This window comes from Vipera ursinii (genome assembly GCF_947247035.1).
Source record: "Vipera ursinii genome assembly, chromosome: 11".
NCBI classification, from domain to species: Eukaryota; Metazoa; Chordata; class Lepidosauria; order Squamata; family Viperidae; genus Vipera; species Vipera ursinii.
In genome coordinates, this window is record NC_139524.1 from 15,585,757 (window position 1) to 15,611,842 (window position 26,086).

Sequence of the window (26,086 nt, forward strand, 5' to 3'; positions counted from 1 at the left end):
GATTGACACACTGCTTTTCAAACAGAAGAGATTTCAAGATGTTTGGCATTTAAAAATAGAAACCAAAAAACAGAAGGGGAAAAATAGAGTACTGCATTTAAAATCATACCTGGACTTTACGAACAAAGGATGGAGCTATCCTTTTCTCAAAATCATCAATGGGAGTGTAGGAATTGAGAATTTTTACTATCTGTGGAGAGAATTAAAAGAAATTATGTTTTGCAAACTCCAGTTTGAAAGGAAAACAAAACTGCACTAGAGTAGAACAGAATAGAATAATGAATAGAATAGAACAGAACAGAACAGAATAATAGAATAGAATAGAATAGAATAATGAATAGAATAATGAATAGAATAGAACAGAATAATAGAATAGAATAGAATAGAATAGAATATAGAATAGAATAGAATAGAATATAGAATAGAATAGAATAGAATAGAATAGAATCTTTATGCATTTAGTTATTTGACCATATCAAAAATATAAAACTCATACAAATATGCTATACAACTCCCAAACAATAGGATACATTCATAGTAGGTAAAACTGCATCTGCGGCCCTAAAGAAGAGAGTCAGAGAAGAGTCTGATTGGTGGGAAGATCAAGGAACAAAATACAAGTAGTCCTATTTAACACCCAGCCTTTCAGTCACCATTTGAAGTTACAAGGGTGCTGAACAAGACAGACTTACATATCACATGGCCCCGATCTGGGTGCTTGGCAGCTGATTCGTAATTACATTTTGGCATCCTGTGGTCATGCGATTGCCAATTACAGCCTTCAGTGCCAATGTCCCATAAGCCAAGTCAATAATTAACTGCTCAGATCCAGGAAGGAATTTGATACCTGAGTGGTCCTTGGTGATCTCTTAAGTTTAGTTGGGTTTTTTGCCCAAGCTAGGTAACCTCATCAGTGCTAGAAGGGAGTGGGATTTGCTCTCTGTTTTGACACGAAAAGTTGTCCTTCTAGCTCTGATGATGTTGCCTAGTTGGGTAATGAAACGTCTGCAGGAAAACTACCAAGATCAGAGTGCACGAAGGACCCCTCATTTCAACCCTGAGCTGCAAATATTCCCCTTTATTAATACCTGCATAGACGAGAGGGTTGTGCAATGTTCCGAGATCTCTTTGGCGTCTTCCTCTGTGATCTTTTTGACCTGAAGCAGCCAGGCGGCTTGAGAAAGTGGTTCCAGTGTCTCCTTTGCAGAACTGCTCTGCAGATTCTTCTCCTTCAGCCATTCTTCCAGGTAGCTGATGTTGCACCTGAGATGAAGCAGAAAATAGGCGTTTTTATTTCAAATATCCTTTAGGACAGAAGTGCCCAACCTTTCGGGCCCCAGGGGCTGGTTCCGTGGAGAGAGACCGGACGATCTGTGGTTTCGTGTGCTGACTGCAATCTGTGGATGGGGCTTTCCTTGTTTGTGTGGACCGGTTGCTGGCATGCCACGGACCGGTACTGGTCCATGGACCGGGGTTTGGGGACCCCTACTTTAGGAGGTGTTTGGCAGTATCTGAGCTGAAATCCTTGGGAGTACCACTGGATTTAATTTGTGTACGTAGTAGCGTGTTACGTGAATGCAGTCAACGCTGCATGCAAATCCTAGCATAGAGCATAAACTTCTTGTGTGTAGTTTCTTCAGCCATCTCTTGAAGTTGTATGAACACAATCGTAAGTAACTCTTGACTTCTGCTTAATGACCATCCAAAGTTATGATGGCAGTGAAAACAATGGCTGATGACTGGTCCTCACATTTATGATGGTTGCAACATCCCTGGGGTCAGAATTTAGGTGCTTGGCAACTGGCATGTATTTATGACAGCTGCCAGGTCCTGGGGACACATGAGCATCGTTTTGTTTGTTGAGCAAGGCACCTATCATGATTTAGCATGTCGCACCCATCTCACTGATCCAATCCAATTTATTTTTAATTGTTGGTCGCTTTTGAGATCCTTTTCCTCTCCTTAAATCGAAGAATGGAATCTATAGTTCTAATTATGGTTTCCCCCCCCCCAAAGAATACGGGTTTACCTTATTTGCATTCCTTTCCTGCACGAGCACATGTCTTTCCGAAGAAAGAGACTATTCAGGGTAACTGCTCCGATCAGAAAGAAAAGCTGCCTCACGGCCTGCTTTAAAAGCTCCGGGTCTAAGCCGTTCTGACACAGGGTGGTATAAAAATAGCTGAGCTGTTGCAAGATGGAGGTCATGGTGTAAGCATCCGTGTCATCAATGCTAGAAGACCGCTTCCGAAATCCAGTTGGTTTTAAGCCCGAAATCCCCTGAAGACTTTCATACTCCAGCATGCCTGGCACTGTAAAACATTACAGGAAGCAAGCAAAGAAAGAAAAAAAAGTGAAAATAAGGAATTTGTTTAGCTTTGGAAACCAAAGGTGGGTTGAAATCTGCTACCCGTTCTTTAAATACCATCCTCCTTATTCTGATTAAAACCAAAAAAGAGAGAGAGAGTGGGCTGCTTCCTCAGAAACTACTTTTCAGCATCTTGTCATTCGTGGATGCTAAAAATGGAGATAAAAGCCAGGCAGTTTTTTTGAAATTGACAGCGTCTCCATTTGCCCTAGCATATGCAATCTTTTGATCAGTAAATAAATTATTCAACACAGGACGGCTGGATTCAAATTCACAGAGGTGACTTTCAGTTAATGACCAAAATATGCATTTTCTAAGCGCTCTAGAGACTTAGTTCTTGAATAAGAAAGTTCTTTTTGAGAACAAGTCCCTGTCAGAATCTGTGGCTGTTGATTTTGGCTCGGTACAACCGTCAAGATCTCGAGGAAAGCACTGCCTATGGGCCTCTGAGTCTGACAGTGCGGTGCAGTGGTTAAGGTGGAGAACCCCCTCAATCATGGAGGTTCACTGGGTGACTTTGAGCCAGTCACACAGCCCACTCAATCACGTAAGGTGGTAAACTGAAGTTTGGAAAGAGAAAGAAAGAAAGAAAGAAAGAAAGAAAGAAAGAAAGAAAGAAAGAAAGAAAGAAAGAAAGAAAGAAAGAAAGAAAGAAAGAAAGAAAGAAAGAAAAAGAAAGAAAGAAAGAAAGAAAGAAAGAAAGAAAGAAAGAAAGAAAGAAAGAAAGAAAGAAAGAAAGGAAGGAAGAAAGAAAGAAGAAAGAGAAAGAAAGAAAGAAAGAAAGAAAGAAAGAAAGAAAGAAAGAAAGAAAGAAAAAAGAAAGAAAGAAAGAAAGGAAGGAAGGAAGAAAGAAGAAAGAGAAAGAAAGAAAGAAAGAAAGAAAGAAAGAAAGAAAGAAAGAAGGGAGGGAGGGAGGGAGGGAGGGAGGGAGGGAGGGAGGGAAGGAAGGAAGGAAGGAAGGAAGGAAGGAAGGAAGGAAGGAAGGAAGGGCGAGCTACCAAGTTTGGCTGGAATAACTGAACCAGGGAAATGCGAGAAAATCTTTTCTGTGACTGCTAAAATATTTGGGCTATCATTACAAGTGGGTCCTTGACTTTATGATCACCCAACCTCAGTGACCATCCGAAGATACAAGCCTACATGCCTACAAAAAGGGAGTTATCACACCAGTTCCAGCTGGGGTCCTGTCACGTGACCACATTTTACAACGGTTCTGGCAAACCCACAAAGGTTTGCCTAATGACCACAGCATTTGTTTTGCAACAGTTGCATTGGCTTTAACGACCGCCACAAAAACAGTTGCAAAATCAGGCCAGCCCTATGACGGCTGTCACGGCCTACGACTATAATGGGCAAACTCATTGCGGTCATTTGTCAAGGACTGCCTGCGTTATCACAGGTCTGAAAACAGGAGTTGTGCTCTTGCCAGCCTCTTGTACAAACCCTGATCATGTGCATAACCTGACTCGCTCCCTTGCAACCATTTCACTGATAATGTTTCCCTTCAAATAGCAGCTTGAGACATGGACATTGTATTTTGTTCTCAAATTCCATCAGTGATTCAGTAGCTTAATTGGATACAGTCACCGATAGCCACTCTTTCAGCCTGTCAGAGCAACAGCACAATTTTTATGCCCATAAACCTAGAAAAAAAATCTCAGGAGAATTGAATCCTAGGGCAATGAACAGAAAATCATAGTTTAAGGCTCCACATTCATCACAAACCTAAGGAAACAAAGAAAGAATCAGAATTCACTCAAGCCGTTCACAGTCACATAAACATTTGAGCTAAATGTTTCAGAATCGCCTTCTCTTTTAACTCTCGAATTTCCCAATGAGGTTAACTCTCGAATTTCAAATAAGGAGAGGCTTTATAAAATCTATGACTGCTAATGTTGATCTAACTCCTTACCTATCATTGGCTGAATACTGGTCTCCATTACACTGATAAACTGATGATATATACGAATGGCAAGATCACTAAGCACCTGCCTATATTCGGACAGGTCAAAGTGGATCAGATTGTTCTTATTTTGTTGCGGTGTGTTGTGCTTCATGAATTCCTGAAAGTCAATTGCAGCATTATCAACATGTGGCAATTAAGATCACAAACAAATTACACATTTATCAAACTAGTACAGAACTTTTAAGGTAGCTCAGCCAACAGTATCCATGTGCATATTTTTTGCCTCTAGGACAGGGGTCTGAGCACAGGATGGTGAGCACAACGATGGAGGCAGTTCTTTCCAGCCAATCAGCACAATGCTAGGATGGTGTATTAAGCCAGAGGTCCCCAACTTTGGGGCACCAGACCGGTTCCATGGGGAGAGATTTTTCTGCGGACATGAGGGGGGAACGTGGTTTTGTGTGCTTCCTACATCCCGTGGCTTTGCTTGTTTGTGCGGACCGGTTGCTGGCAAGCCACGGCCCTGTACTGGTCCACAGCCCAAGGGTTGGGGACCCCTGTATTAAGCCATTCATGAACACAAGCCTAGGATGAATTTAATCTTACCTCTTCCCCACTGTATTGTTTCAGACAGTTAAGAAAATGGCACGTATTGGAAAGCCAGAAGGATAACATCTCAAAGTCTTCGGCATGTTCCTAAATAATGAGACACTTTTCTTTAATTGTATATTTTATATGCACCAATTAAAAAAAGGGTGGAACTCTCTTAACAACCGCCTTGCTCATCAACAGAAATCCTGGTCCCAGTTATGGTTCTAAGCTGAGACTACCTGTATATAAGCCATGGCTTGGTGAAACCGTGAACCCAATCAATGTCTGCCTTCACGAACTGAACTGAGCCGTAATGCAGGCCATTTTGCTGAACACAATGCACTGACCTGGCAATTCTAGCTTGTAAAAATCTGTCTTGGGTATATGTGTGAACCAGACCATTGACCGTTGAAAATGATCACAAGTTGGGTAATCCTTGACTTGCGGCCATTCATTTAGTGACCAAAGTTACAACAGTGGTAGGGGGAAAAAAAGATTTACAACCATTTTCCACACTTGCAACTTTTGCAGCATCCCTGTAGTCACATGATCAAAATTTGCATGCTCGAGCTGTCACTGCAGCGACACACGCCTGGTTGCGTCCTTCCCAGAGCCAGCGTTGGCAGTTTCTGTTTTGTAAACATTCCCACAGAATTGCCCTGTGCATCCTCTGAAAAGGAAACTCAAGTGATCCTTACCTTAATGACTTGTTTGATGCTGCTGATTGCCATGTTCATAAACGACTTCAGCATACTGTCGTCGTTCAAATAATCTGCATATCTGACGCACATGAAGAGGATATGAGCTGGCAGGCCAGGAATCATGTTAACTACTACTCCACGGGGTTTCAGATCTGCACGGGGAGTAAAATTTAAGATTTAATGGGCGCTCAAAAAGGTTGACGGTTCCAATTTCCATGTTTTTGACGCAGGTTCTACACTACGAAGGTAAGGAAGCATTCAGTACATGATAGGGTGTATCTGAGATAGATTTGGAAAAGCTGTGCTACCCGCTCACCCAAATACTATTGAGCTACCAGCCTCTTGACCAGGGGTAGGCAACCTCGGCTCTTTTATGACTCATGGACTTCAACTCCATGAGTCAGCTATGCTGACTCAGGAATTCTGGGAGTTGAAGTCCATGAGTCATAAAAGAGCCGAGGTTGCCTACACCTGCTCTTGACCATTAGATTAAGGCTGCTCAAAGTTGTAGGTTCATGCTTTGTGAACATCATTTAGGGAGAGAGGGAAGGAAGGAGAGAGGAAGGAAGGGGAGGAAGGGAAGGAAGGAAGGAAGGAAGGAAGGAAGGAAGGAAGGAAGGAAGGAAGGAAGGAAGGAAGGAAGGAAGGAAGGAAGGAAGATCTCAATAACAATCTGATTGTTTTTCTGCTGAGACTTACAGTGATGGTAAATCAGAGAAGGATAAGGAAATTCAGGATTCTGGAGTCTTCCAAGGTTTAAGCTTGAAGAATGAACAGTTGATAGAGAAGTTACAGAAGAAGACACAGACATGAAGCCCCCTCCCCACTACTCAAATATAAGCAGCCTTGTAAACCACAAGAAAGAAGAGGAAAACAGTAAGGACTGACCACAGCCCACAGTCTTTAATAACATTGATTTCTTGGGGTTTGCCTAGGGCCCTACTTTAACGGAAATGCAAATTGTTAAGGACGTACCGAGGATCAGGTTTTGAACGATTTTTCCTTCATCGTCTTTTCTGTATTGCAACATTCCCATGTATTCTCTTAGCACCGAAGATGGAGATTCTTCATTGCCTGTTCAGTATCAAAACATAATTACTTCTAGAGAAAAATAAACGCAACCAGTGTCCCAAAATTGTATTGTAAGATGCGAAGTGTTGCGTGTGAAAAATTCTTACCTGTCTCAATGGATTTTTTAAGGGTTCTGATCTGATCCTGAAGCTTCTTTATCAACCGGTCTTTCTTATCCAGCTCTTCTTCTAGATCCTAGGATGTTGATAGGGTTGAGGAAGAAAAACGCACATTAAAAAAGGCTGTGTCGGCTGCAGGAAGGTCATACGCCAACTGTGTATCTTTACCTAGTAGACAACTACTGAACAGTACGCTCACACAGAGAAGGCCTCTTCAGGGTACCGTCGGCTAGACAATGTCGGCTGGTGACCCCCAGGGGGAGGGCCTTCTCTGTGGGAGCGCCAGCCCTATGGAACCAGCTCCCCCCTGAGCTTCGGACGGCCCCAGATCTCCAGTCCTTTCGCCGCGGCCTCAAAACACTCCTTTTCCACCAGGCTGACCTGGACTGACAGGGATTTTAATTATGTTTACAATTTTAACTCTAATCTTTAATTTATTTCAATTTTTAATTTTAATTTACTGTACAGAGACCTTTAATTGTTGTTGTTGTTAGCCGCCCTGAGTCCTTCGGGAGATAGGGCGGGATATAAGTCCCATTAATAAAATAAAATAAATAAGTGCTAGAAAGCCACTTTCCTTCTGACATAGAGTACCAACAAAGTAGAGCAAGGCTCTTCAAACTTGGCAGCTTTAAGACTTGTGGACTTCAACTCCCAGAATTCCTCAGCCGACTGGCTGAGGAATTCTGGGAGTTGAAGTCCACAAGTCTTAAAGTTGCCAAGTTTGAAGACCCCTGGAGTAGAGCCCAAAGTTTGGAAAGCCTTCATCTCAAGGCGATAGGTACTTCGTCAATGAAATCCATCTTTTAAAAGGATGCAGCTAGTGTAAATGAACTCTTTTATGACAGTTATGCAAATGAACAAGTTTACAAGCTCATCTCTCGTTATCTAATTTTCTTAATAAAGGATGGAGGGACCTGTCTACGGAGATCTGCAATCCTCCTCGTCATGCTTGTCCCAACGGTGCTTTTTCCAAAAGGCAACTGGACTTTTTTCTTTTTCTCTCTCTTGAAAACATTTCACTTCTCCTCCAAGAAGCTTCTTCAGTTTACTTCAAAGGAGAGAAAAAAAACCCAAGAAAATACAGTTGCCTTTTGGGAAAAGCAGCATTGGGGACTTGCTTAAATTTTTAGCAGTTTATCATAAACGTTTCCAAGCTTCTGGGTCTTTCTTACTGTATTTTCCATGGTGAGATACACGACGTCCTGCCATGTTTGGCTTCCATTTGCTCTTTCAGGCCGCTTCTGCAGATGGCCAGTGTCCCTCTGAAACTCTGGAAATGTCTTTCCTTTAGTGGACATTTCCTTTGGAAGTGGCAGGGCTCTAAAAAGCATAAAATAACTTGAACCTCTCTTTTTTTTTCTCCTGTGCAACAAACAACTTTTTTTTTTTGCTGCTCGGGGAGTCAAGGATTTCCTTGGTGGAGCCTTGGTGGAGCAGTGGGCTAATGCCTCCTTAAGTAACACCAGCTGCCTGCAATTAGTGCAGGCTCGAGTCCCACCAGGCTCAAGGTTGACTCAAACCTTGAGCCTGGTGGGACTCGAACCTGCACTAATTGCAGGCAGCTGGTGTTACTTAAGGAGGCATTAGCCCACTGCTCCACCAGCCTTCCATCCTTCTGAGGTAGGTAAAATGAGGACCCAGATTGTTGGGGGCAATAAGCTGACTTTGTAATAATGCCGCTTGGGGGGGGCGAAAGCCCTAATAGGCAGGCATATACATAGAATGAAGGCTATTGCTAAGCACATTGATTTGTGCTTCTTAGATTGTAAGCCGCCCTGAGTCTTCGGAGAAGGGCGGGATATAAATGGGATTAAAATAATAAATAAATAAAAATATTCTATGTTCCACTTTCCGTGCATCTCAAGCTCATTTTTTTTAATCCCCAGGTCAGAAAAACAAAATCCCTCCTACCCTTTTTTATTTAAAGAAAGTGTGGGGTGGGGGTCGTCATTCTGCAGAAATCAGCCAATGAAATCTTTTGAAGCTGTTCAATGAAACTGCCGGTTATTGTGTAGTGGGTTCTGGACCACATGGAAGACAGCAGGCAGATGAGTACAGCATCAGCTCTTTATGGTGGGTAGGACTGTACTGAACAAAGGGGGTTACCTGTACCCCTTATAAACCTTGCCAGGTACGCTCCTGGCCAATCCGTTCATCTGAATCTCCCGCCGAAAGCTAACCAGCCAATACGGTAATGGTACAGCACCACCTGGTGGTATTTGCTGAGCTGTTGTTTAAACCCCATACATAACACCGGTTGCAAAACTTAGAAACCCTTTCTGGAATAAGTGGCAATTTCTTATAAGTTTCCATCATAATTAGTCATTTCAGGTCTTCCTTTCTATTTAATCTGGCTGTGTTTGCACAACACAAGTGAACACAAGGCAGCCAACCGTATTTTAGGCTACCAAGTTAGACAAACTCATCCCCATATCACCTAGTTCAGGGGTAGGCAACCTCGGCTCTTTTATGGCTCATGGACTTCAACTCCCAGAATTCCTAAGTCAGCTCAGGAATTCTGGGAGTTGAAGTCCATGAGTCATAAAAGAGCCGAGGTTGCCTACCCCTGACCTAGTTAAAATTCAGAAGGTTTGTGAAGCCAGAACATAAACTGTGGTTAGGTCAATCATTTTACGAAACTACTGACTCAGGAATTCTGGGAGTTGAAGTCCATGAGTCATAAAAGAGCCGAGGTTGCCTACCCCTGACCTAGTTAAAATTCAGAAGGGATATAAGTCCCTTATATGTGAAGCCAGAACATAAACTGTGGTTAGGTCAATCATTTTACGAAACTACTGCTTCTAAAGTTTAGTGCCCAGATAAATCTAGATTATCATCATTATTATTATTTTTCAGATTTAAGTCTGCTTACTGTTTTGGTGAGGGTTCCTCATCTGTGTTTTGATCTGTCCAGTCTTCCATTTTCTCTTCAACAGTAAAGATAAACATTTTAATCCCTGGACTCACATTATAATTTAATACCTTTAATGACAGTATGATGATGATGGTGACAGTAATCATATTTTTATCTGCTAGAAAGAGAGGCTGAATGGGATCTAGGAAGAATAATAAAGCAATACAGGAAAACAATGGAGATACGGAAGAGGAAAAATAACCCAGATATTTGCAAAGTTCATCAGGCAGGCCCTGCAGATGCATAATATGAATGATGCAGCAAGAATCGCCATATATAATATGACTTTACATTAAACAGAGAAAACAATTTCACAGAACATGAATAATTAAGACTTTCTAAAGTGCAGCCTATCATCCACCACTGGCTGTTACTAGGCAGCAGTTTATGGATGGCAGAGTTTTAAAGCCTCATAAAACATGAAGATTATACAGAATAAAAAGCCTTCCAATAATTGTTCTCTTTTTTTAAAAAAACGATAGATGAAATGAGAAACCTGGCCCATTTAAGAAACCTGGAGTCTTTTCTCTTGAAATATGCTTTTCCTTTGAAATAGGCTTTTCCTTCCTCTTCTCTCTCTCTCTCTCTCTCTCTCTCTCTCTCTCTCTCTCTGTGTGTGTGTGTGTGTGTGTGTGTGCTTGTGTGTGATTATAAGCTCAAATCAACTCACTGCAGAATGAAGCCCTCTTTGTTGAATGTTATGGACTATAATCTGGTCCAATGAAGGTTGCTAGACAGAAATATTTCGATTTCCCCTCTTGGGCTAAAAGAGTAACCAACACAAACGTTGAAGTGTTGAGAGTCTCTGGTAGGCTTCCAAGATTCTATTTCAGGGCCTCTCCAAACTTGGAAACTTTAAGACTTGTGGACTTCAACCTCCAGGATTCCCTATCCTTAAGAGCAGGGGTCTTCAAACTTGGCTCTTTTATGACTTGTGGAATTGCCTGGCTGAAGAATTCTGGGCGTTGCAGTCCACAAGTCATAAAAGGGTCAAGTCTGAAGACCCCTACCTAAGAGTATTAAAGTAGGCTTTGAGTGGCTCCTTTTTCCTACCCTGGCAAATCTTGGAAGGGCAAGCAATATGAAATCAACCTATCTAGATCAATCCTTTTTTTACAGATCGTGGCTCTCCCAGATGAGACAGCTTTTCCCCAGACCAGTTTCATCCCACAGGAGCATGGGGGTCTGTAGAGGAGGGAAGGGGGAGGCAGGAATAATGTCCCATGCCATTATGACATCATTGTAGAAGGAGAACTATTACACAATGCATGACATGACTGTGATGATGCCAGGACATGCATGATACTATTCTGGCTTCTCTTAGATGGGCATGCCAGAAACTAAAACCGTGACTGAGCCTATGCACACCACTCAACCCTGTTCCCGTCTCACCAGAGTAGAAAACCCATGGCAAAAATACATTCTCCCTATGGTGTAAATGTCAAGGTAATGATTTCACAGCTAACCAGCTTGTGTAATGTGAGATGTATGATGTAATGAAGGGAATGACTCAGCAAGGTCTGTGTGCCTTTAAGAGCCAGCTGGGTCTGTGTCTCTTTAAGAGCCTTTGTATAAAAGGAAGGCTCCACTGCTGTGTTCCCTCTCTTCCGTTTCCTGCTGTAACTGTGGTGTGCTGGATCCTGCTGTATTGGCACGTGTACGTATATTGTTCCTGGTGTATGATAGTGTAGATAATGTAAGATAAACTGCCATTTAGTATAGACCGCAGTTTACTGTGTAAAGGTAAAGGTAAAGGTTCCCCTGCACATGCGTGCTAGTCGTTTCCGACTCTAGGGGCCGGTGCTCATCTCCGTTTCAAAGCCGAAGAGCCAGCGCTTGTCCGAGGACGTCTCCATGGTCATGTGGCCGGCATGACTAGACGCCAAAGGCGCACGGAACGCTGTTTCCTTCCCACCGTAGTGGTCCCTATTTTTCTACTTGCATTTTTACGTGCTTTCGAACTGCTAGGTTGGCTGGGACGAGTAACAGGCGCTCACTCTGTTACGCGGCACTCGGGATTCGACCCACCAAACTGCCGATCTTCTGATCAACAAGCTCAGCGTCCTAATTATCTCGCGCGATAAGACTGTGCACGCTCTGATGGCAAATTACCGCTTTTCTTGGCAAGTTCATCTTGAAGACGATGCTCAAGATCCAGCTTCTCCTTCTGAAGTTCAGAAACCTGCAGCTTAAGGTCGGGCATCATCTTCATCAAAAAAGGAACAAGGGTAGGGAAGAGTCCGATGACTATGTTATTCAACACCTCTAAATTTATTATAATAACAGCAAAACAAGAATGGCCTTCTCCAGTAATTATTATCCACTTTCTTTGAACCAGAGAAGATCTACACAAAATCAAGCCCAGCAGATGGTTAAAAACAAGCAACATGCTTGCATGCAAGAACAGCAGGCCAGTTTGTTAATACAGGTAGTTCTCAACGTACAACCACTGGTTTAGCAACTATCTGAAGCTATAACAGCACTGAGAAAAGTGATTTACAATCAGTGTCTATGGAGATTCTCAGTCATCCAGGTCACGGTTGTCCCAAAGGTGCTTTTTCAAGAGGCAACTGGACTTTCTTGTTTTTCCTTGAAGACGTTTCGCTTCTCATCCAGGAAGCTTCTTCAGCTCTGACTGAATGGTGGGGAATGGAAGGATTTATACTCCTTGCAGACAGCTGGTCATTTGCATTCTTTTAGAGAGCCGTTGAGGCCACTTGGAGGTTTGTCTGTGTCTTCAAGGTCCCCTGACGAGTGCAAATGGGTGTGGAGCCTTCTTGGAACTGCTTTCAGCACACCCACACCCACTCAGGTGACCTGGAAGACACAGACAAACCTCCAAGTGGCCTCAACGGCTCTCTGAAAGAATGCAAATGACCAGCTGTCTGCAAGGAATATAAATCCTTCCATTCCCCACTATCCAGTCAGAGCTGAAGAAGCTTCCTGGATGAGAAGTGAAATGTCTTCAAATAAAAACAAGAAAGTCCAGTTGCCTCGTGAAAAAGCACCTTTGAGATTTACGACCAGTTCTCGCTCTTAATGACCATCGCAAGCATCCCCAGGGTCACGTGATCAAATTTTGGGCTCTTGACAACTGCATGTATTTACAACGGTTGAAGGGATCCGGGATCACATGGTGGCCATTTGTGGCTTTCCCAGCAAAGTCAACGGGGAAAGGTAGATTGGTTTAATGACTCTGTGATTCACTTAACAACCGCGGCAACAATTGTGACCAATAAAAAAGGTCATGAAATGGGACGCGATTCTGGTTGCAATTGTGGCTGTAAGTTGAGAACTACCTGTAGCTACAACTGATTTTTGCTCTCTGCTTACCTGTTTCTATTTGGAAGCCACTTGGTTCTAGAAGAGATTTCTAAGTTCTATAATAATCCTCACCATGTTCTCTGAGGTTAGCCTGGCAACCTGGAGACGGATACATTCCTTAGTGTTGTTTTCCTCCCGGAAGAGTTTCTGTAGGCGGGTGCTCTCTTGACTAAGATGGTTTACTTTAGCATTCAGATCCTCTATCTCCCTTTCGTAGTTCTCTTTCTGATCCTGGAAATGTTTTTCCAAAACTCTGCAGGAAGAACAAAAAATAAAATAGCGTACAAGAAACAGGATAGCCATCATAATGCAATGCTTGTCTTCACCAAAACAGCAAAAGAAATCCAGAAAAATGGTATTTGGCATCAATCCGTAAAAAAAAAAAAGACCTGTTAACAAGGATAGAACTTTTTAGATTAGATAGAAATTTAGGCCAATTGTAATTCTGGCATGATTCTTATTACACCTTTGCTGATTACTGAATGCCGATTTGACACCAATAATGGTTAGGATGCACAGCACTAATGTAATGTTATTGCAACATTTTTACTCAGTTTTATGTAGCTTGTAAATCTCTTTTCTTTTTTCTTTATCTTGTTTCTTTTCTGCTTTATCTGTGCTGAGCTTTCAACTATCTATTAAATAAAAGGAATGTTGTTTAAGAAAACCATCCAATTCAAGCTTATTCCCTTCCATAACTTGTGTGCAGAAGGATGGATGACTTCCTTCGTTAAGTAAGCTTCAGCCGTCTTCAGTTTGGTCATCCAGAAAGACTAAGCTGGCAACTTTCAAGGCTACTAGAAGGTGCAGTTTCATTAGTTTTAGATGGCTTTGGGCCAAGAAAGGTGGATCTAAGCAGAAGGCACCCCAGCAATTAAACTATTACCATGTTGAGTAGGGATTTCCAAACTTAAAAGACTTGCGGACTTCAACTTCCATCATGGCTGGTTGGGGAATTCTGGGAATTGAGGTCCACAAGTCTTAAAGTTGCCAACTTTGGGAAACCTCTCCATTCGAAAATATGGAGAGTTACACAAGTTTGAAGACCCAAATTTCTTTACCACTGGTAATTTTAACCTCTGGAAGCACATAGGTTCCACATCCTGATATGCAACAAAGACAGAAAACAGCATATTGAAACAATAGGGTTGGAAGGAGCTGAACTTCCTACTCAGTGAAAAAAAAATCCAAATTAAGGCATCCAGGGATTGGCCCCTCCTTGAGCATCTGCAAAGAACAGGAGACCACCAACTCTGTGAGTAATTGGCATTGGCTTAAAAGACAAGTTAAAGGATTAAAGTTAATTTAGACCTGAGTAGGGTGGTTTCCCAGAACATGTTTTTCATCTAATGGAATGCATTTCTTTTCTATTTACTTGCATGAGACATAGTTAGCAAAGGAGAGTTTAAGATTTAGTCCATCACATCAAATCCTTAGTATTCGCAGACCAAATACCCAGTATTTTAAAAAAAGAAAGCTGAGATAACAGAGTAGGTTTAAACCATGTCAAAGGTAAGCTGCTGAAACTTTTAAATTAAGCCTTGCGGTAAACAGAACCATAGAACAGAGCTACTGACCCACCGTTTGGACAGTCAAGATGCTGGTTTTTTCCCCCCATAATCTTTGAGGCTGACTGATGCAGTTTGTGGGTATCTGTCTCCAAAACTATCTAACCAGACTGCATCTATCTCCCCCAAAACCTAGAAGCATCCAAGACCTAGTTTGACGAATCTAAATGTACGACGAAGTTATCTAAGGCTTAGTTTCAAACAGCTGGACTGCTTTTCTTGTAAATACAGCGTGAAGCGTCAATGTTTCAGCCAAAGAGAAAGAGAAACCCACTTTCTGCTCAGTCCCTATTCTCATAAGTCAAGGTTGACAATTAAAACTGAGGATGGAGTTGAGGATTCTGGTAGCCCCTTTTCTGATCAAAACATTTTATTAAATAAAGTTTTCAAAGAGCTGAAGTTCACCAGACAGAGGAGTAACAAACCCTGTTTCTCCACCGTCATCTAAGGGATGCTAAGGGAGACATCAATTTTAAACATGAAGAGCGTACCCCCACTCTACTAAAGTTCACAAGTTGCTGTTGTGGAGCAATATATATCATCATCTAGCCGCCACATTACATGAAAACTCATGTTCAATGTTGTGCTTCTGTTACTCCTGCCAATATGTGACTCAGGGCTACATCCAGACCAGTGAAAGTACAGCTCACCGTGTGGCTTTTTTCAAGCCTTCATAGGCAAACCAGAGTTCACCATCTTCATTCAGATGTTGCAAGTCTTCCGGAGACAATCTGTTTGTAAGGCAGAAAGGGAAGGGGGAAGTTGAGTGGGTGAAAGATCGGTGAAGAAAAATTGGAAGCTGCTGCATTCTGGAACACCAACAAAGATGCATCAGTACCTGCTCCTCACGTCCGTAAAGTCATAGCTTTCCAAGAGTTCCTTTGTAATCTCGGACATCTTCTCTAAATGAGATTAAAAAAGAAAAGTTCCATGCATGTTGATGTTCTACTACAGCCACATAGTGTTAATGACTGCATTTCCGGGTTTGCTTGCAATCAATTGTTCTGTTTCACTGACCAAGTTCCACTTGATAGCTACAAATTAGCTTCATTTAGTTTCTGGTAAGAGTTGAAATCAACAATATCTGGAACACATAGGTTCCCCATCCTGATGTGCAACAAGGAAAGAAGAAAGCATATTGAAACAAAAGGGTTGGAAGGAGCTATTTAGGCCATAGACCTGATTTTTCTACTCAGTGAAAAAAGTCCAAATTAAGGCATCCAGGGATTGGCCCCTCCTTGAGCATCTGCAAAGAACAGGAGACCACCAACTCTGTGGGTAATTGGCATTGGCTTAAAAGACAAGTTAAAGGATTAAAGTTAATTTAAACATGATTAGGGTCTACTGGAATTGCATTTCTGGACTCCATAACGATTGCCTCCCATTTTCATTCCACGCTGGCTGGGGGATCCTGGGAGTTAAAGTCCACACATCTTAAAATAGCCAAGGTTGAGGAAACACTGATCTAGGAATTCTGGGAGTTGGAACCCCATCATGTCAAGAAGAGATCACATTGGAAACAGCTGCTGTAACTAAGAACATCTATGATCTTCATGCTGCCCTACACATTTTCCCAGTACGTCCTTCACTAAGTGGTCACACTGCACGCATTGAATATCCCACTAATTCAGTTTATTGAGTCAGGAAGCAGTCTTCAGAAATGCTGATTTGGAGGTTTTGCCCATTAATTCTCTCAATTTCAACCCCTTCATTTCTCCCTTTTTGTGCACAATGCCTCTATATTTCCAAAGTCATTGTATAAATGTAAACAGATGAGATCAAGATGGAAGGCTATATAATTATAGCACTTGGACTATGAAATCCATTCGCCGGCACATTTTAATTATGGGAATGAATGATGTTTTCCAATTACCTCTCATTTCACGCTTCTGGTATTGAAGTTGCTTCTCCGCATCCAGTTTCTGAATCTGAAGGAAGTCTATTTCTTTTCGCAATTCAGGGATTGTCTGAGTTGATTAAACATTGATAGAACAAGATGTCGTTCAATGAGAAGCAAATAAGGAGGCAAAAAAATACTACAATAGCCACAATCCCAGAGATGAAATCACAGCCAGTAATTTAGAGTAGTGAAAATAAGAATAAAATGTGCAGCATATGGATATATTAATAAGCATATCAGAGTAACAGTGCACAGCGTATGAAAGTGGGAATTTGAATAAGGTAGGAAACAATTACAAATTAATATCCATCTATTTCATTTCTTATCTTACCTTAATTTGGTTTGAAAGTTCCTTTATTTCTGTTTTTAGGCCTTCCTGAGCTTGCTGCAGTTGTTGAATCAGATTTTGCAGCTGAGCGTTTTCCTCTTTGAGACGTGTTATTTCTGCATTGAGGGACTCTATCTTTTTTTCATAATCTTGTTTTTGGCTCTGGAAATTTTTCTCCAACATTCTACAAAGATTCAGAAGGACATCCTTATCTCTCTAAGAACACGATTCTACACTCTAAGACACAAGCCAATTACAGATGTGCAATCTCTCTCTCTTGTATATTGGTTTGTGGAATATAACAACAAGATGAAAAGTATATTTTTTTTTAAAAACACATAATAAAAGAACAGTAACAATAAACCAGCAACATTACATAAGTATAATGTTTTCATTCAGCACCCATATTTTAATCCGAAGATGTGTATTAAGTGTTTCTCAATGTTGGGAAGTTTGATGTGTGGACTTCAACTCCCAGAATTCCCCATGCTGGCTAAGGAATTCTGGGAATTAAAACCCATGCATTTTAAATTTGCTAAAGTTGAGAAACACTGATGTATATATCAATAACTTTGAAAAGAAAAAAGAAAAAACCCCACCCTCTTTAAATGACGATCCTTTGAAAATCTAAGGAGCTGCCTTATTCCAACACAAATTGACAGCACAAAGCTCATACGATTATTAAGATGTTGGTAATTAATCTTTCCACAAGATCACAAATTCATTCCAAAAATCACAAAAGTTGTAATGTGATTGCGCCCCCTGGAGATCTGGAACTATAATTAGCAGGCCTTATTAAATACTTTTAATTTCTAAATTTATTTTCTAAATAGAGTTGTGGAAAAAGTTTGTATAAAACAGCCCAAATTATTCTTAACAAACTTCCCCACCACTGGGGACTCGTGATAACTTTTTCAGAATTGAGCCTGTATTTTCAGAACTGAGTGTATATACTTCCTGCTCATACACCCTACTTAAATTAATACCTTTTCACTCCTTTTAAAACGATTCACTTTCTTTGCAAATGAGAAAAACAGCACTCAAAGAAAATGGCAGTTTGAATTAAGAAATTAAATTCCGTACATTCGTTGCCTTTCCTCTCTTTGAACATCAGAGAATAACTGCTTCGTCAGATTATCCAGTTTATCTGAAGGAAGATAATACTTACATTAAAAAAAAAGCTTTTACGTAAAGTAAAATAATTAAAATTCAGTCAGATGTACTTTTAAAGATTATCAGGCAAAGCTTAGAAAGTTTAACTTTACTGGAAGTAATTTTACATAGCGGTCTACAATGGCTGAGAGAGACATTACAACTTTTTTAAAAAAGCCAAATCTGTATTTACCATAAAATGAATTTAATATTAAAGCATTAAAGTTGATGCCTTTTAGTTATACTAAACTTAAAACTTATATATCTGCCAACTGTCATGGACAAAAGCATTTGTTCAGATAAATGCCAAGATAACAGTAAACATTTTAAAGCATGGTTGCAAGAACATTTGCATTGTGAATGTCCTTTGGTCCTTTTTTGTAAAAAAAATCTCTCGTTCCTTTATTACTGGCTATTACATTTTCAGGTTAATGAACTATGGTGTGTCTTAACCATGATTTGTAAGCCCTAAGTCTTATATTATATTATATTATTCACATAATATAAGAACTATAAACCACAGGACCGAATGACTGGATTCACTCATCACACAATGCCAAAACTGCGTTTGTGTTCAATATTCTGGTTGGTAAATTCTGCTTTCTATTATGGCCAATTGTGAAGCTAGTCTGAAAAAATGAAAGTAGCAACAAATTCTTAGCATAACAGTTGATCACACCTTTCATTTCCTCTGTTTTCTTTTGAAGTTCTTTTTTCAACTGCTTCTTCTCTTCTTGTAGCCCCAAGTTGTGATTTTCAAGTTTTAAAACTCTCTGTAAGAAGGTAAAGCAAGAAAAAAAAATCTGTGAAAACTTGTATTTTTTTAAGAACTCCGCTTATTTCCTATCCATGGACGGCTGAATCACATCGCTCACAAACTGAATTCTTATTTTTTCTTTTTTTTCTTTTTGGCTATGTATTTTCTTATACAGGTAGTCCTTGACTTACGACCACAACTGAGCCTAAAATTGCTGTTGCTAAGGGAGACATTTGTTCAGTGAATTTTGCCCCACTTTACGACCCTTCTTTCTTCTGTCGTTAGGTGAATCACTGCACTTGTTCGATTAGGGACGTGGTTGTGAACGGAATCCGGAGTCCCCCATTGACTTTGCTTGTTGGAAGGTCGTAAAAAGGGGATCGCGTGACCCTGGGGCACTGCAACCGTCGTAAATATGAACCCTTTGCCAAGTCTCTGAATTTTGATCCGTGACCGTGAGGAGGCTGCAATGCTCGTAAGTATGAAAAATGGTCATAACTTACTTTTTTTTTAGTAACTTTGAACAGTCACTAAATGAAGTAAGTCGAAGGTTATCTACCTGTGCATTCTCTTATGCCTCACCTGTTCAAAGCCCACCCGGTTCTTCTTCTCATTTTCTTCAGATAGTTTTCTTTGCCCAGTCAATTTTTCAAGGTCCCGTTGAAGCTTTTGAATGGTCTCTACATCACTGGAGTGATTTGAAGCAAGGGTGGTCAGCTTTTCCAGCAAGCTATGGTTTTCCCTATTCTAAAATCAGGATAAAAAGCCTACGTTAGGCAAGGTAATAAAAATGCCCTAAGTCACTGAATATAAAGGTGGGTCCTCTTAGCTACCTGGTCCTCCAGTTTCTTCTGGAGACGCTGGACTCTGTACGAAAGTTGGATGTTCAGGACGAAACGGCGAATACTCTGGAATCGGCGTCTTGCAAGCCACGCCCGGGCATACTTCTGGAGGATTAAAGCTTTCTGTTCTTCAAGCATCTTTGTAAGAAAATTTCATTTATTTATTTATCAAACTTAGAAACCGCCTTCTCCCTCGCAGAGCAGGTGAGCAAATTGAGAGCACGCCTCATCATTTAAAAACTGTTTCAGGGAACAGTTGACTAATTTGCTTAAATAGTAAATAAATTCATCTGCAAAGACTGTAACAAGGGGAGTCGGTATGGAAAACACGGAGCGCCCTAAACACAGGTGACAAAAGGCCATGGTAAGTTTCAATAAACCAGCAACATTATATTACTCCTACCATGTAGGAGCTGTGACCAGGGGGGCTTTTGCCCAGGTTCGCCTGGTGCGCCAGTTGCGACCCTATCTGGACCAGGATGCCCTGCGTACAGTCACTCATGCGCTCGTGACCACTCGTATAGACTACTGCAATGCTCTGTACATGGGGCTGCCCTTGAGGACCACTTGGAGGCTTCAGCTGGTGCAGAATGCAGCCGCGCGAGTTGTGATGGGGGTCTCCTGATACTCCCATGTAACACCTCTTCTCCGCGAGCTGCATTGGCTTCCAGTTGCCCTCCGGGTGAGATTCAAGGTGCTGGTGATGACCTATAAAGCCCTAAGTGGCATGGGTCCGGATTACCTACGGGAGCACCTGCTGCTGGCCTCATCTTCCCTTCATCCTGTGTGCTCCCACAGAGAGGGCCTCCTCAGCGTGCCGTTGGTCAGAGAGTGTCGGCTTGCGGCCCCCAGGGGGAGAGCATTCTCTGTGGGCGCGCCAGCCCTTTGGAATCTACTACCGGTTGAGCTCCGGATGGCTCACGACCTGCACTCTTTCCGCCGTGATCTGAAAACCTACTTATTTGAACAGGCCGGCCTGGTTTAAGGGTTTGGGGTATTTTTAATTATTTATTGTTAGGACTTAATTAATTTAATTTTAATTTTAACTTTTGTATGTAATGTTTTTATTGCCCTGTACACCGCCCTGAGTCCTTCGGGAGAAGGGCGGTATAGAAATTCAATAAATAAATAAATAAATAAATAAAATAGCAGTCAACAGGAAATGGAGAGGGCACTGGTATGTTCTTACTTATCACTTGCTCAGATACATCACAGAATGACAGAATGACAGAGTTGGAAGGGACCTTGGAGGTCTTCTAGCCCAACCCCCTGCTCAGGCAGGAAACCCTACATCCTTTCAGAGAAATGGTTGTCCAATCTCTTCTTAAAAACCTCCACCGTTGGAGCATCCACAACTTCTGGAGGCACATCATTCCACTAATTAATTATTCTCACTGTCAGGAAATTCCTCCTTAATTCCAGGTCGCTTCTCTCCTTGATTAGTTTCCATCCGTTGGTTCTTGTCCTGCCTTCAGGTGCTTTGGAGAATAGGTTGACCCCCTCTTCTTTGTGGCAACCCAAGATAGTGGAACACGGCTATCATGTCTCCCCTTGTCCTTCTCTTCATTAAACTAGACATATCCTATTCCATCAACCCTTCATTGTATGTTTTAGCCTTCAGTCCCCTGATCATCTTTGCTGCTCTTCTTTGCTCTTTTCCTGGAGTCTCAACATCTTTTTGATATTGTGGTGACCAAAACTGGACACACTATTCTACAACATGTTCTAGTTCCAGTTAATCAGAAGATGCTGATCAGCATGAGGAACCCTCAACTTGCCTCTACAGTTAAGGCATTGTTAAGGCATTGCAACATAGCTGCTGTAAAGCGAAACCCCCTTATCCACATTCCTTACTGAACAATAACTATGAAACACCAACAATGGCATCTTGGTGGGCTTCGTTTCAATGATCTGTGTTACCTTCCTGTATTTCTTTCTTGCTAGGAATCCTCGCACAAAGGCCTGGATCGTCAAAGCAGCCACACGGATGAGCTGGCAAAGTCTACGCACTAAATATCCTCGGCTGTATTTCTGGATAACTATGGCAGCCCAGGTTTCCTTCAGGGCCCTGGCAGTTATAGTTTTCCTGGAGGAAAAAAAAAAGGAATGAGATGTTTAATAGTGAAAGTCTTCCTTTGAAGACACCTTCTCGAGAAGGTGCTTTCTACCCAACCATTACTGCTTGGATCTGTCTCACGAGTCTAACCCGGAGATCTGCAAACCTGGCCACTTTTAAGACTTGTGAACTGTACGAAAGCATGGGGAATTCTCGGAGTCGAAGTCCACAAGTCTTAAAGTGGCCAAGTTTGGGGACCCCAGTCTAACCAGTCAATGGCTTATTTTGCTACAAATATGTCTGCTGGGAAGCTGCCCATTAACCATTGAAGGACCAGCTGGATTGTTTGTTGTAAATACCGTACGGTCCTCTGTCCCCGGAAATATTGTTGTATGATGACTGCAGCTTGTCTGATACGCAGGAACTTCTTCCTTTGAAGCCAGCCTCGGATATTCTTCTGAACCATAATGCATGCTTGTCTCAGTCGATCTGAACGCACTTTTTCCAGATAGGCAACCTGTCCCGCTCTGAAAAAAATCTTTGTCCTGCCAAACTGATATTGACTTGGATCCTGGGGGAAAAATTGAAAAATAAATCAAGAGTAATTTCTGAGGGGATGGGTGTCTATACAAGCAGTTCTTGACTTGCAACCATTATGATAGATTCCCCTTAAAAACTATGGATGACCTGTTTTCTAGGTTACGTCAACCACAGACACACACACACACACACACACAACCTCCATGATCATATAGTCACATTTTAGGTGCTTGTCAGCCTGAATGGCCATTTACAGTGTCTGGTGACCATCCCTTCGGCCCTCTATCACTAGGGATGGTTACAGAATTCCTGACCTGGATTAGCCGCTGCAAAACCATCTTGCAAATTTGTTTCTTGTCAGTTGGAGAAAGTTCGCTTTGAGACATGAGAATGCTGTAACGGCTGTAAAACTCAAGATACATCCATCTGTCCAAGAAGAAGAACATTGGAATCGGTCAATCAAACAGATGAGAAGTCAACCTTTGAAGAACTAGAGAGAGACTCCGTACCTTGATGGGTAACTCTGAGAGCTAATACGAATGGTTTCTAACACCCCACACGCTCGTAACTGCTGGACCACCCTTTTGGAGTCAAATCTAAAGAAGAAAACAAGAACAAGATCCGATTTTCACCCAATCGGAGAACAAATGTGTCCTGTCCTTTTATGAGCTACATATCACATTCAATGGTTTTAATAAGGATCAAACGATGGAGCAAATTGTTGATTGCGAATACCATGGTAAAATAAATTATTTTCTTGTGAAGGAGGGATATGCCGTTTTTACATTCCAGGTACCCCTCTTTGGAAGTTGAGAGCCAGAGTGGATGAGATGATAGCTCACGGTAGATAGCACCACGCGGCTGGGCTTTCTGACAAGACCTCGTCAATATTTTCTGGATCCTTAGCACAGCTGCACTAAATTCATGCTTAGTTAAAAAGCCAGATAAGCATCTTTATGTACATTAGAAATAAGCTGAAGGTGATTATTTCTATCAACATGAAGGTACCATTTTCTTTTCCCCATAATTTAATGTTTAATGGACCTTCTGCTCTGTGCTTCTCAACTTTGGAGTCTGCCATCTCATTTATAAAACAAACTTTCATCTCATATTATTCTAAATATGAATCATATTCTGTAGGATCTCAGATAAAGGGTATGACTGACTGATGAGAACATAAGAAGTTCGAAATGATCATCTCAGCCTTCCAAATTCTTTATTAGCAATTTGAATAATTTACACAAATAATGAGCTGTCATAAGTTGACTATATCCTGTGGATAACCCTTGAGTCAGGCCAAAGCAGGAAAGAAAGAGTTAATTAGCAAGGTGCATTCAAAAAGCCTTGACAAATAGATAGATAGATAGATAGATAGATAGATAGATAGATAGATAGATAGATAGATAGATAGATAGATAGATAGATAGAGATAGAGATAGAGATATATAGATAGAGATAGAGATAGATATATAGATATAGATATATAATATAGATATATATAGATATATATAGATATAGATATATACCGGTATATAAAATACTGTTTTCTTTCATACTTACGCAAATTCTAACTTTTGATCATTTGGTTTTATGCACCGGACATAATGTGGTGTGGTGGCATTAAGAGTCTCCATTAATAAGTATAAGGAACTGCGAAACTGAAATATAATTTAAAAAAAGGCTGCTTGAACTTTTAGAATACAGAAACAAATTTCCTGCTAATTTATGAATGGAAGCTAAGACATCTATTACCAGCTTCATACAAATGACAGCCCGTATTGTCAAAACAAGTGAGTGTATAGAAACACAATGATCCAGATGGATGGGGGCTTGGGGGTCCTTCTTCCGTATCTCTTTTAGCCCTCTGCACTTTCTGCTCCTCTTTACTCATCCCTTCAGTTGAGTCTCAGATTGTTCAAGGCAACTAAGAAAATACATCCAAAAAATCCTGCATGCAGTTTTTTTTTATCCCAGTGTTTCTCAATCTTGTGGACCTCACTTCCAGAATTCCCTAGCCAGCTGGAATTCTGTGCGGACTTCAACTCCCAGAATTGCCTAGCCAGCTGGAATTCTGGGAATTGAAGTCCACACATTGTCAAGCTGTCGAGGTTGAGAAACATTGCTTTTTCTTCTCTTGAATGGTCCGTGGATCTGCTATTCACAGTAATGATCCATAGAAAATGAACACATCTCTACACCAAACTAGAATATCTGGATTCGCATGGTGGGCATAATAAAAAATAAATCACAGGCTACATTTTGTGCAATGTGTAAACTCAGCCATTGCTACCGATAAAAAAGAATATTTGTAGCTCTGTGTTAAACAGTGGGATCTTGTTCTCTAAGCTTGGCTGTCTTGTTGCAGATGTTTCATGACCCAGTTAGGTAACACCATCAGTGCATTAATACTGGGATATTGTTTACTTCTTGATTGTTAGTCTAGTATAAATCTTGATGCTAATCTCTGATTATCGGGGTGTTCTAGCACTGCTGATGCTCCCTAGTTGGGTAATGAAATGTCTGCAAGAAAACCACCGGGCTCAGAGAGCACCAGGGACCCCTGAGTCGCTGTTCCTCAATGTCATCTACCTTTCAGAAATGCCCTGAAAATAAAATAGAACAGAAAAAGGTATTTAGGCTAGTTTGAACTCTTTCAGGGCGGGAAGCGTAAAGTAGAACATAAAAGTAATAGAAACAAATGAATGCGTCAAATGAGGTTTCTTACCCCAGGAGGAATCTAAAAGAAAAATACCTTACTTCCAACAGTTGCACGGAACTGTTTGTTAGGCGACACAACCACTATTTTGGCAGACTTAACTTTGATTGCAGAGTTGAATGGGGAAAGAGGGACTGAGACATCCTGGAAGAAGTTTGCAAACAGCTGAAACTACAAAGAGATTGAAATCAGATAGCAGGACAGGCAGTTCGGGATTCAACCCCCATTCAGTTTAACAACCGTTTAGAAGTTGCCATTTTTGTGCCGTGGCTTTTTTTTTTTTTGGCATCCCTTCAAGATGGGGGAAGAAATGTATTTTCAGACTTGCAAGATTCTGTTCATGCAACCTTATAATAAAGTAGAATTAGCTCATCTGGACATTCTTCCTGCCTGGGTCTACCTTGCAAGGCTGAGACATGGCTTGGTGGAGTGAATTTTTTGTTCATAATGAATTTTTTGTTCATAATGACCAGACCAAATGGACACATTTAGTTCTAGCCACATATTGCCAGGTATATCCAAAAAGGCCAGAGTTTAGCTTTGATAACTCCTATACATCTTGCAACTCCTATACATCTTTAGCTATAAACAGCTAAAGTACTATGGAATCATAAAATAATGTATTTACCTTACTGTTTCTCAAGATGTCAATCAGTACTTCATATACAGTGTCCCGGTTTTTTTCCAGAAATCCTTCACTTTTATATTCTACCTGTTTAAGGAAGATTATGGAACAATATCAATATAGGGGCTGCCATAAGGCAGGAGTCAGATTGTTCACCAGAGCACCAGAGGGAAGGAGGAGAAACAACGGTTGGAAACTGATTAGAGAGAGAAGCAACCTGGAATTAAGGAGAAACTTCCTGACAGTGAGGACAATCAACCAGTGGAACAGCTTGCCACCAGAATTCGTGGGCGCTCCATCACTGGAGGTTTTTAAGAAGAGGCTAGACAGCCACCTGTCTGAGATGGTATAGGTTCTCCTGCTTGAGCAGGGGGCTGGACTAGAAGACCTCCAAGGTCCCTTCCATCTCTCTTCTCTTCTACTCTTCTCTACTCTACTCTACTCTACTCTACTCTACTCCATAGAACAATGAAGTTATAAAAAGGAAATGCATTGCATCCATTCCCAAGATAGATCAGAGAAGCAGCCAAGGGGCATATCAGTAATTTTTACATTTAAGTTTCTTTATCAGCAAGTTGGCTGGATCCCACCAGATCACATAAGTG

The 26,086-nt window shown here is 41.2% G+C and overlaps 1 protein-coding gene across 2 annotated transcripts in view; it reads right to left on the reverse strand.

Moving 5' to 3' along the window:
* MYO5C (myosin VC) overlaps positions 1-26,086 on the reverse strand; it is a 41,389-nt gene that overhangs the window by 2,496 nt on the left and 12,807 nt on the right. Inside the window, exons 14-40 of one of the 2 annotated variants that reach the window (XM_083371010.1) lie at positions 25,485-25,568; positions 24,893-25,027; positions 23,701-23,798; positions 22,650-22,736; positions 22,455-22,566; positions 21,960-22,171; positions 21,465-21,630; positions 19,536-19,649; positions 19,285-19,449; positions 18,625-18,718; positions 17,877-17,940; positions 16,797-16,977; positions 16,439-16,532; positions 15,404-15,467; positions 15,216-15,296; positions 13,070-13,250; positions 11,786-11,879; positions 9,632-9,686; positions 7,932-8,079; positions 6,745-6,832; positions 6,542-6,640; positions 5,564-5,718; positions 4,881-4,970; positions 4,281-4,431; positions 2,030-2,312; positions 1,089-1,263; positions 110-190 (exon numbers count right to left, since the gene is read on the reverse strand). In XM_083371010.1, coding sequence (XP_083227136.1) covers positions 110-190; positions 1,089-1,263; positions 2,030-2,312; positions 4,281-4,431; positions 4,881-4,970; positions 5,564-5,718; positions 6,542-6,640; positions 6,745-6,832; positions 7,932-8,079; positions 9,632-9,686; positions 11,786-11,879; positions 13,070-13,250; positions 15,216-15,296; positions 15,404-15,467; positions 16,439-16,532; positions 16,797-16,977; positions 17,877-17,940; positions 18,625-18,718; positions 19,285-19,449; positions 19,536-19,649; positions 21,465-21,630; positions 21,960-22,171; positions 22,455-22,566; positions 22,650-22,736; positions 23,701-23,798; positions 24,893-25,027; positions 25,485-25,568 — 3,351 coding nt within the window. Of the gene's footprint in view, positions 1-109; positions 191-1,088; positions 1,264-2,029; positions 2,313-4,280; positions 4,432-4,880; positions 4,971-5,563; positions 5,719-6,541; positions 6,641-6,744; positions 6,833-7,931; positions 8,080-9,631; positions 9,687-11,785; positions 11,880-13,069; positions 13,251-15,215; positions 15,297-15,403; positions 15,468-16,438; positions 16,533-16,796; positions 16,978-17,876; positions 17,941-18,624; positions 18,719-19,284; positions 19,450-19,535; positions 19,683-21,464; positions 21,631-21,959; positions 22,172-22,454; positions 22,567-22,649; positions 22,737-23,700; positions 23,799-24,892; positions 25,028-25,484; positions 25,569-26,086 lie in introns of both variants that reach the window. The other variant, XM_083371009.1, reaches the window with a different exon arrangement.